This window comes from Monocercomonoides exilis (genome assembly GCF_001643675.1).
Source record: "Monocercomonoides exilis strain PA203 chromosome Unknown scaffold35-1074681, whole genome shotgun sequence".
NCBI classification, from domain to species: Eukaryota; Preaxostyla; order Oxymonadida; family Polymastigidae; genus Monocercomonoides; species Monocercomonoides exilis.
This window is the reverse complement of record NW_027150580.1, coordinates 662,799-674,893: the sequence shown is the minus strand read 5'-3', so window position 1 is coordinate 674,893 and position 12,095 is coordinate 662,799. Positions and strand designations below refer to the sequence as shown.

At 34.1% G+C, this 12,095-nt stretch overlaps 1 protein-coding gene across 1 annotated transcript; it reads left to right on the top strand.

The window, feature by feature from the left end:
* Positions 1 to 2,145: 2,145 nt before the first annotated feature.
* On the top strand, positions 2,146 to 8,078 carry MONOS_2851fu2852 (uncharacterized protein; the record flags this gene model as incomplete). Its single annotated transcript, XM_067872806.1, has 2 exons — positions 2,146 to 7,484; positions 7,937 to 8,078. 2 exons carry the CDS (start codon positions 2,146 to 2,148, stop codon positions 8,076 to 8,078), a joined length of 5,481 nt encoding a protein of 1,826 aa, XP_067723956.1.
* Between the last annotated feature and the right edge of the window lie 4,017 nt (positions 8,079 to 12,095).

The following is a 12,095-nucleotide window of genomic DNA, read 5'->3' as shown; positions in this document are numbered from 1 at the left end:
TAACTATGATATTTTTTATGCAAAACTTAGAATTCAAAAAATTTTGAAGCACTTTTCACTGGAAGGTTTTAATTTTTTATTTTTTTTGAGAATGATCTATAATTTGTTGAGCGATATTTGAATTATTCAGGAATCCATTTTCTAGAATAGTTGAAAATTCATTTTTAAATACTTATTTTATTGAATTATTAATTTTTTATTTTTAATTGGTTCATTTTTTTTTGAAAAAATTCTCTTTGTTTATTTCTCGAAATAAAAAAATAAATTTTATTTTGATCAAATTTCTTATCACACTCACTGAACTTCGCTTTGAATGATTTCATTAGCATCATTGAGTGGTTTCTTCTTTTTTTGAAAAGCTTCGTAAGTGTGAACAGAAATTTGAATAAAAAAATGAGTGTTTTATTTATTTCGATAATAAAACTCAGTGAACACAGTCCAAGCCAGACATAATCACATCAAGTTTTGCCCAACTTTTTGTGACAATATCCGATCGTAATTGTTCGCGATGTCGCTTTATTCTGAAAAAATAAAAATAAAAATTAATAATTGTTTGGTTCAAAACCGGCCCATTTGCAAAAACTCGCACACAATAAATTAATATATTTATTCAGGGTCATATTTTCCATTTGGGGCAATATTCTTGCGTTTGTGAAATAAACAACCAATTGTTCCAAACATTTTCTGGTTATCCATAACAATAATCCTAACATTATTGTGCAGGAAAAAAAATAAAAAAACTGTTTTATTTTGTTAATGGTGTGCAAATAAGATAAATATACAGATATCGCATAAAATACCGGACATCGCACAAAATCCCGGACAAAATCGATTTCACTACAACTGCAAATGGAATAATTTCGATAATTTTCCTTAAAATGTATCTCATCAATACAAACTCATATTATATGCAAATCTTTCAATACAGCCTCATTTGTGCTCAGGAGAAATTAATATCGAAATCTCGGAGAAACTCAAAATTCTATTTCTCCGAGCTTTTAATAATTGTTTTTTTCTGAGCACAAATGAAGTTGTTTTGAAAGTTTTGCATATAATATGAGTAAGTGTTGCTAAGACATATTAATAGGATAAATGTCAGAATTATTCCTTTTGCAGTTATTGGGAAATCAATCTTGTCCGGTAATTTATGCGATAGCTGGATGAACATTAGCACTAAAAAAATTGCCGTATTTCCTGTGCAAACATTTCTCAGTTAAATGCATCATACAATAGTGCCAGTTTTGTTAAAAAAAATTAAATTCACTTATGATGATTCATTTTTGGCTTTCGATAAATATTGCATCATTCAGTAATTCCGGAGTGTGAGCATTTGAAACATGAAATTTTTTGAAAACATTAGTGAAACATCTCTTTTTTCAAAAGAAGAGATTTAAAACTATAAAGTCTACTCCATAGACATCTTTAAGTGCACAATTATCGAATGCATTTGAATTATTTTATGTTTCATTAACATTTCAACGAAAGTTTGTTTCTTTTTCACTTGGCTGATCCTTTTTGAAATCATTCTTTAGTTCGAGTTTTGATCAAAATTTTATTCTCAATGGGATTTTTAAAAATTGAAGTTAAACTGTTAATTCATATTGTTTATGATATTGCTATTGCATAAACTAGAATTTTTCTAAATCCCAGTGATATTAAAATTTTGATCAAAACTCGAACTAAAGTTTGATTTCAAAAAGGATCAACCACTTAATCCAATTAAAAAATACTAAAATCATCCATCACTTTCTAATATAAATGTTCAAAATCTTTCGAATAACAGAAACAAAATAATTTACGTGACACATGTTTTTTCTTTATTTCTACATTTCTTCATTTCTTTTTACTTTTTTCTTTTCTTTTCTTTTTTCTTTTTCTTTTCTTTTTTCTTTTCATTTTTTTAAATGTGAATGTAATTCTATTTGTGAATTTATTTCGTGTTTTTTCTGAAAAAAAGTTTATATAATCATCAGATCAATCTGTTTTCATAAATTACCATTTTGTAAAGTTGTGATTGCGTATTTGGATAGTTAATTTGTATGGAAAACATTTCATATTAAAATATATATTTCAATTATTTGCTGAAATATGTGATAGATAGGTTATCGCTTCTGTTTTTAAAATTTATCGTTTTGATTTCAAGCAATGACAAATATGACTGAATCAAAAGTTTTAGAACGGCCTTTTCTTCGTGAAAGCAACACGTCATCAAATTTTGTTTTTGAATTGCCTGAAGACGCGGAAAAATCGCGGGATGGAAAGCTTTGCGTTCCAAAAAAAGTATTTGTTCCCAGGATACCTCTTGCTTGCCTGAAGATTCCAACAATTTCAAAGAAACAAAGAGAGCAAATGAGACAAAAGGAAATCGAAAATATTGAGCGTCATTCATATTCTTCAATTGCCTCGCCTTTTTCGCATTCAGAGACGATTCCATCGACAAGCACAAACAGAACTTCCATCACAAACAGATCCCTCACAACTCTTTCAAGTCCCGTGTCCAGTGCTCGAGACTTTGATGTTTCGGATGCATATTCATTGGTTCAACAAATTGATGATTTGCCTGATGAATCATCAAAGGATTTATTACTTAAGTCCCTTTTGGTTCATGACTTTGACACTTTTTCCAGTTTAAGAAGCAGCAGCGATGGAGAATTCAGTTTGAAAGACGGTTGCGATGAGAGCAAATTACATGAATCTGCAGATCTGTCATATTCTTCTCGATCGAGCGCGTTATTCTCCTCGCTCATATCGACGCGCATCGATCCAGTCCGCAGCTCCCTTCTGATGCACAGCCGCCCGCTGCATCTCGACTGCTCAGAGAATAAGAGCCTCGCGAGCAAAGCAGTTGATGTGCAGGAGATGTTGTTTGCCCCAGCAGAGCTCAGACAAGAAGCCGGCCGCATTCTTGCCTCGCAACGGCAGCAGGAGCTGATGCAGAAGCAGCTGCTGAGCGACACACCTTCTGTTTCAACGTCTGCCTCTGCCTCTGCCTCTGCTTCTGGAGACTCTTATCAATCTTCTTCCCTTCTTCGCTCCTCGTATAATTCCCCCACACGACCGCGTTCGCACACACTTATTTTGCCATCAACTTCGCATTTTTCAGCACCCAAAAATCGATCTGTGGATGTTTCTGTTCCCATAAGAAGCATTTCGTCTGCCGGCAGGCGCGAACGAGGGGAATTTAAGCGACATGACGAAGATGAGCTTTTGAAAGTGATAGAAGGAGCAGAAGAGACACTGAAGATGGTGGAGAAAGGAGGGGCGAGTGGAGAAGGAGAAGGAGAGGCAGAGAGAGAGAAGAAGAGAGAAGAGAAAGCGAAAATGAAAGTGAGGGAGAGAGAAAGAGAAAGAGAAAGAGAAAGAGAAAGAGAAAGAGAAAAGGACATTAGGAAGAGAGGAGAAGTGAGTGGAGAAGGAGACAAAGCAGAGGAAATGAGAGGGAAAAACAAGGGAAGAAATGAAAATGCTCTTCGAAGTGTGTCACGCAACGGCACAACATTAGCAACATCTGCTTCATTTCGCTCTTCTGTTTCTTCTTCTTCTTCTTCTTCTTCTTCTTCTTCCTCTCCATTTAATTCTTTTCCTTCTTTCTCTTCTTCCTCTAATCCATCCAAAATATCCATTAAGCCCCAAATGAAAGAGAGGAGCGACATATTGAAAGGCTATTTGAGGTCGCCTGTGATGAGAATGATTCGGATGCATTCAGAAGAAAGAGAAGGAAATCAGATGAAGGAGATGAAAATAATGGAAAATATTAAAGAAAATGAGGAAAGAGGAGAAAGAGGAGGAAGAGGAGGAAGAGAAGAAGAAGAAATAGAGAAAGAAGAAGAAGAAGAAAAAGGAAGAAAAGGAGGAAAAAGAAGAATAAGAAATTCACCTTTACGCCAACAATCATCATCATCATCATCATCTTTTTATTCTTCTTCTTCAAATTCTTCTTCTTCTCTATCTAATTCTCATTCCTTCAATAAACCCAGAAATAACCAAGAAAGTCAAGAAAATCAAGAAAAAACCCAAAATTTAAGGCAAAAAGGCACAAAAACGTCATTTTCGATGAGAAAAAGCGAAAATTCTGAAGAAAAAACGAAAAAAATGCCATTTTTGAGACGTTCATCTTCGCCAAATCAGCAAAATTCGAGTGAAAATCAAAGAAATTCAAAGAAATTGGTATCTTTTAAGTCTCCTCATAGAAAAGATAATCAGCTTTCTTCAACTTCTACTAGTGCTTCTTCATCTTCGTCTTTGAAGAATTCACAAACAAATATAACTTCATCATCATCATCTTCTTCTTCTTTTCAAATTAAACCATCATCATCATCGTCATCATCTTCTTCTTCTTCTCCATTAATTTCCTCTTCTTCCTCTCCCCCCTCTCCTTCTCCTTCTTCTTCCTCTCCTCTCACTCTCCACAAGCAGTCTTCCTCCATAGCCACCAAAATGATCCGTCTCACACAGAACATCCAGTCAGACCCAGTCAGACAGCAGGAGCTGAAGAGGAAGGCAATCACACTGGCAGCTATTGTGCAGCTGATGAGTGCAAACAAGAGGAGAAGGAGGAAGAGAGAAGGAGGAGAAGGAGAAGGAGGAGGAGGAGAGGAAGGAGAAGGAGGAATAAGAGGAGGAGGAAGAGGATTAACTTCATCTTCTTCCTCTTCTTCTCTTTCAGAATTTGGTTCGATTGAGCATGATCTGCTGAATGTGATGAAGAAATGCATAGCAACAGGCAAGATTCACCCAGAGCTGAACAAGATGGTGATTGAAGAGACACAACTGGTGGGGATGGGGAGAGGAACGCCTGATGAAGGAGGAGAAGGAGAAGAGAAGAAAGAGAGGATGGAGAGAAGAGGAGAAAGAGGAGAAAGAGGAGGGATGGAAGGAAAAGGAAGAAATTGTTATTCTTCTTTGGCTTCTTCTTCTTCTTCTTCTTCTTCTTCTTCTTCTTCTTCTTCTTCTTTTCCTTCTTCTCCACTTTCTCGTTCATTTGATGCTTCTCATACATCTTCATTTAACCTCAACAGCAGCAACAGAAGAAGAAAAAGGGAAGATAATTTTTCTTCTTCTCTTTTTTCTTCTTCTTCCTCTTTTCCTTCTTCTTCTTCTTCTCTTTCTTCTTCTTCTTCTGATAACTTCAAACATACTCTTCCATTTGTCTCCTCATCTTCTATGACTCCTATTCATTCTATGTTTTCTTCTTCTTCTCTTTCTTCCTCCTCTTCCTCTTCTATTTATCTTCATCTTCATCCTTCTGTTCCTGCTTTTCCTCGCACTAATTCTTCTCATTCTTCCTCCTCTTCCTCTTCCTCCTCAAATTCTTCATTAAATCCTGCTTCTTCTTCCTTCTCCTCTTCCTCTTCTTCCTCTTCCTCCTCCTCTTCTTCTCTTCCTTCTTCTCTTTCTCTCTCCGTCTCTTCCTTCCTCTCTTCTCTTCATCAGAAGCAGCAAGGCGCGAAAATGAGGGAAATACACAGAAGATTCAATGACGCTTATGTTTTAGTGGAGAAAGAGAGAGAAGAAAAGAAGATGAAAAGAGAGAAGGAGATGGAGAAGGAGAAAAAGATGGAGAGAAAGAGGAGAGAAAAAGAAGAAAAGGAGATGAAGAGGAAGAGGAGGAAGGAAGAGAAGGAGAAGAAGAAGAAAGAAGGAGAAGGAAGAGAAGGAGGAGAAGAGAAGAAAGAGAAGAGCAAAGGAAGAAAGAAGAAGATAGATTTTTCATTGGTTGATGGATCTGTATTGACATTTGAAGATATATTTAGAATGGAAGAAGAAGAAGATGATGATGAGGAGGAGGAAGAAGAGGAAGAGGAGGAAGAAGAAAGTGAAGAAGAAGAAGAAGAAGAAGAAGATGATGATGAAGAGGAAGGAGAAGGAGAACTAGAAGAAGAACTATTTATCCAGAAGCTGAAAGCAGAGAAAAGAGAAGCGGAAGAAGAAAGAATAAGAGAAGAGATGGACATACAAGGGGACAGGCTGATAGAGAAAGTGGTGAGAGGGAAGAAGGCGATGAAGGAAGAGAGGGAGATGGAGAGGAGGTTGAGGAAGATGGTGGAGAAGGAGAGGAAGGAGAGGAGAAGGAGAGAGAGAGAAGAAGAAGGAAGAGAAGGAAGAGAAGAAGAAAGAAAGGAAGAAGGAAAAGAGGAAGAAGAAAGAGAAAGAGAAAGAAATATTTTGAAAGAGAAAGAAAGAAGTGGAAGAGGAAGAAGAAGAGCAAACGGAATGATAATGTTGGATGATGTGATGGAAGAGGAAGAAGAGGAGGAAGAAGAAAGAGGAGGAGGAGGAGGAGGAGAAGAAGAAGAGAAGAGAAGAAAAGGAATGGAAGAGAATTTAGCAAAGATTGCATTTCCAGGTGAAGATGAAGGGGAAAATGATAATTTGCAAGAAAATGAAAAATCTTCTCCTTCTTCTCCTTCTCCTTCTTCCATTTCAAAATTAACAAATGGACGAGAAAGATATTCAAAAGGGGAAGAAGGAGAAGGAGAAGAGGAGGAGGAAGATGAAGGAAAAGAGAAGAAAAAGAAAGAAGAAAAAAAGAATTTATCTAATCTTCTTCCTCATATCACTTCCTCCAGCCAAATAAACATCAAAAACCCAGAAGTTATTTCTCTTCCATCATCATCGACTTCTCTTTCCTCCATCACCTCCTCTTCTTCTCTTTCTTCTTCTTCTTCTCAATCAAATTCTTCTTCTTCTTCTAGTTCTTCTCTTTCTCCTCCTCTCTCCCCCACCTCTGCTGTCAGAAGAGGAATTCGAGTCATTTTTGAGAAGCGCTCTCATTCTGCCCTGAAACCACTGCGAAGCAAATCTTCTTTGAGCCACTCAAATAAAATGAATATTTCTTCTTCTTCTTCCTCTTCCTCTTCTTCAGATGCAAATGAAGAGAAACTTGCATCATCTGCAAAGGGAGCAGGAAGATATTTGGAAGGGAGTGGAGAAGAAGGAGGTGAAAGAAGAAGAAGAGCAATGGAATTTGGAAGAGGAAGAGGAGGGAGAAGAAGAGGAGGAGGAAGAGGAGGAAGAAGAGGCAAAGGCAAAGGAGAAGATGAACTTGAGCTTAGTGAATATGAACGGAGTATTTTGGAAGAAGAGGAGAAGGAAATGAAGGCAGCAGGAGACAGGCTGAGAGAAAGAGAAGGGAGCCACCAGGGAGGAGGAGGAATTGGAGGAATTGGAGGAGGAGAAGGAGGAGAAGAAGAAGAATGGGCAGAGAAGCTGGAGGCAATGCGGAGGAAGAGGCGGATGATCGAGAGGCAGCGTGGCACAGCGGGTCCTGCGGGTGGCGGGCTAGGTCGTGGGGGATGGGGAAGCGCAGGTTCGAGGAGCGGCAGGGGCGACTCAATTGGAGTGGGAAAAGAAGGGAGCAGAAGAAGCGAGGAGGATCGGAGCGAGACGCTGGACAAAGCGAGAGAGAGTGGGAAGAAGCGAGAAAGAAGGATGTTTGTGATAAGGGAGATCAACTTTGCACTGAAAATACAACCGCTTTTGAGGTTTGTGATTTGATTTGTGTGAGATTGGAGATGAATGGAGAGTGGGAAATTGTGAAGGAGGAGAGAATTCGAGAGAATTGTGAGGAATGAGTGAAAGAATGAATGAGATTTTGAGACGAAAGGAGTGAATATTTCTCTCTCTTCTCTCAATGTTTTCTCTATCTCTTTCTTTCTTTCTTTCTTTCTTTCTTTTTTCTCTCTAAAAGGATATTTGCCACTTATTATTTTTGAGTAATATTTGAATGGGAGTTTGATGGTAGATGACTAATTTCTCATTCTTTTTCTTTTCTTTTTTTTTTTAATTTCTTTAATTTCTTGCATATATGTTATGTTATGTTATGTTATATTTTATTATATTTTTTGATTTAATAATAATTTTTTCCCCCTATTTCTTTCACTCCTCTTCTCTCAACCACTCTTCCCTTCTCTTTTCTTCATCCACAATAAAATAGCTATATGCACTCCGAGTCTCTCCCTTTTCCTGAGTATCTCATCAGAGCCATTCCAGAGCACCCGTTTCTGCAGCGCGTGTGGCGCACTTACGAAAGCACTCCGCCTTATCCTCCACCTTCTCGCCTGCGCAGACCGTTCTGATTATGTCTTTTTTTTTTTTTTTTTTTTTTTTTTTTTTTTTTTTTTTTTTTGAAAAAAAGAAAATTGACTTGTGAATTTATTTCAAAATTTATTTGTTTAAAAATCTGTATGTTTTAAATATTTTTTTTTGATTTCGTGTTCTCATTCTTCAAATTGAAAGCAAATCCTTTTTTCTTGTGAGAATGGGATTGTTGAAAATTTTGATCTCTTTGAATGTTTATTCTTTATTTTCTTTGAAATGAATTATCTTTATCGATTATTTTGAAAGCATTGTTTCTCCAATGTGTTTACTCAAGTTTGTTCGATTTTTTTTAATTATTTATACAACGCAGATTAAGTTTGTTTGTTTGAATTGACACACAGCTATTTTAAAATGCTTCTACAAATGCACGCTTTTCAACAATTTTCAAATCTGTTGAAAAATAGATAAATAATAAGTTATAAGTTATTATGTGTTTATTTCACTTGCTAATATTGTAAGAAACAAAGATATAATCTCAAAATTGAAATGGGACAGAATTTTTGAATTTATGAAATATTCAATGATTTGTTCCAAATTATTTCTGAAATCGAAGAATTATTATTCTAACATAATAGTGATATTTAGAATAAAAATATAAAAAATCGAGGAAAATCTTTGAAAGAACTGTGTGGAACAAAATTCATAAAACAAAAAAATTTGTCCCAAATCAATAATTTTCATAAGGGTGATAATTTTTGAAACAATTTTTTTCTCACAAAAATTCATGTTCGAGAGTTAACTTTGTTTATTGATAAATACACACAGAAAAAAATAACTTTTTTTCAAAGATAACTATTTTATGATCTTTATTTCAAACATCCAAATAATAATAATAATAATATGTTCTTGTTCATCGAATGGCCAATGTCTTTAGATATTATACGGATTGAAAAACAGGTGAAAAAAAAATGCTTTTTATAGAATTTTTATGCAAAATCGTGTCTTCAATGAAAGTCCACATCGATTGTGAATGAGGTTGTAGAAGTGTGATTATTTTTGTTGTCATAACTTTTTTTTCGGATTTTTGTTGAATCAAGTGAACAATTCTTTTTGAAAAGTGGCTAATGTTTTATTCTTGTTATAATAATTATTGTAATAATCATATTAGAACCAAATTTCTGTTCCCACTCATGAAACTTCTCAAAAATGATAATCAAAACATTGTCAAGATTTTGTTTTCTCGAAAGAAAAATTTGGAAAGTGAGAACAGAAATTGGATCGAAATATTTTATTTTGTTTTTATTTAAAAATAAAACAAAAGGAACTTTTCAAGAAAATTTTAGACAAATGTGAAAAGAAAAAAATATGATATTTTTTCATATCAAATAATAACAGGTTTTTAGTATATTTCTTTGGACAATACAAAAATTTATTTTCAAATGAGATTTTTTTATCATAAAAAACTTAATAAATAATAATTTTGGGTTGGTGTTTTTTTAAAGTTTTTTTTTGAAAAGAAAAGGCAGATGAAAGAAATGGGGTAAATATGGGCGATTATTTTTGAAATCATATAAATTCAATCATATTTTTCGATTCAATTATTTCACTTGAAAAATTATTAATGAACACAGAAAAGTGACAAGGCTCATTATTAACAACATTTTCTTAATTTGTTAATAAAGTTGTGTTAATGCAAGTGAAAATTTTTGTTCGGAAATGTTGGAGACAAATAGGAACTCTGTGGTATATTGGTCATCTGAAATGAGGTGTGAAGCGATGAACATTATCAATTAGAATAAAACAGTTCTCTGAGACGAAAAGATTATGCAGGATTTGATAAATGTGTGTTTCAAAGAAAAGAATACAATTGAGGAAAACTGATGTTACTGACATGCATTTTCTGAATATTTGAAAAAAAAATTGAAACGAAAGATTTAAAGTGTGATTGACCAAATAACTCAGCTTTTTTATTGTCTCGCAACATTTAAAAGGAAATATTTTCTCAATCAATTATAGTGCTTGATGAGTGGAAGACATTATTATCTCTTGCTCTTCTTGGATACAATCATCTTCCAGTGTGCCATAAAAGAAATTTTATAAACGAAGAAACTCACATTTACACAAATACATTCAAAGGATTATGGAGCCAAATGATAAGATTTGCACAATCCCATGGAATTCGAGAAAAATTTGTTGATTATTGACTTGCTTTTTTTGATAATTAATAAGAGAAAGATTTTGTGGTTCAATGAATTCGTGTCGAAAATTGTTTTTCAAAAAGAAAAGAAAATAGAAGAAGCAAAAGCAGCAGAAGAAACAGAAGATAAAGAAGAAGAAATACTTGATGAAGATGATTTGATAATGTATTATGATAGTGAATAAAGAGAATTCAAAAAGAATTTTTTTCCCTTGAGAAATGATTTATAAGACCTTTTATGTCAAAATATTTTTTCAAAAACAGATCAAATATACCATCGTTCAAAAACCCGGGAATTTTTCAAAAACCCGGACATCCATCATATTGAAAGATCATTCAATCGTTCTTGATATTTAACTTTCACACGCATTCAACAATTAAATGATGTTCAAGCTGTTGATAATTCATATGTTAATGAAAGAATTGTTCATTCTTTAAGAAAGAAATATATGTTTTTCAAAAATTATTTTGTTATTCTTTCAGTTATTGTGAATTGCATATTTCAAAAATTATTTCTTAAAACTTGTTTTATCAATATTTATTCTTACGAATAATTCACAACGAATGAAATCATTTGTTTCTATTTTCATTTGCTTTTTCCAACAAAATCCTATAATTGTGATAATATTCTAATATTCGATAGCGTCTGATGAAATGAGGAAACAAATGGAATTCTAATAAAAGAATCAAACCTTTTAATTTTTCAAAAAGATGAAATGCAATTTATCTGGATTTATCGAATATCAAACTACAAATTTCACAATGAAAAGCATTATTATTAAAAGATCTTGCTTCAAATCGTCTTCGCATTTTCATCATCACTTTCATCGTCATTGTACTCAATCCTCAAACATTTTCTCCACAATTTCTTTTCGCTTTTATTTCTATTTTCTTTTTTTGATATATTCATCATAGCCATCTCATCCTTTTCTTCATTTCTCATCAATTTCAAAAATTCATTTCTAGTTCGTTTCTTTTTCTTCTTCATCAATATTGATACATCACTGATTGCTGAAGTTTTTTTTCTTTCTTCATCTTTTCCATTCTTGATTGTTTTGCCTTTTTCAATATCAGCTTTCATGTTCTCAAGAGTTTTTTCATCATGTTTCATTTTCTTTGGAGAAAATCTTCCATACAATTGTTCTTTGTTTTTTTCAACACATAATGATTGGTTTCTTTCTGGTTCCCCGCTTATTCTTTCCAATACAGGAGCAGCTTTGACCGGCCAAACGCCCGTCTGCCTGAATGCATGTTTTATATTTGATGGAGTTGTGGCTGCAGAAAGTGCTTCTGGGAGGATGTCAAAAACAGCGGAGCGAAATGCAGAAGCAGAACGATCAGATGAAGTTTTGAAGTTGTTGTTGTACGTTTTTTTGAACCTTGCAAATATTGAGTTATCGCACGGTTGAAGCAAGTGAGTTAAATTTGGTGGAAATTTCTTGATAATGATGTTTCTTTTTTTTGCAAAAATTTCAACGGCTTCACTACAGTGTGATGAATGATTATCCATTAGAAATAACGACGATTTTATTCCTCCTTTTTTCATTTTTTCTTCAATTTGAATTAGCCAGTTTTCGCACATTATTTTTTCGAAGATTTTTGTTGTGATCCAGCCAGATGAAGCAAATATATAGTTGATATTGAATGATGAAAGTGTGAGAAATTCTGAAGGTGTTTTTTTTGCTGGCCAAAGAAGATAAGAAGGTAAACAAGAGCCATCTGCGCATGCACAAAGGCATAAAGTTGTGTTTGAAGTTTTTTTTGGTAACGGTGTTGAAGGGGGTTTTTGATTTTGCAAACAAACCACTAGTTTGCAAGAATCGTCTCCAAAATGAAGTGATGTTTCGTCGAAATTAAA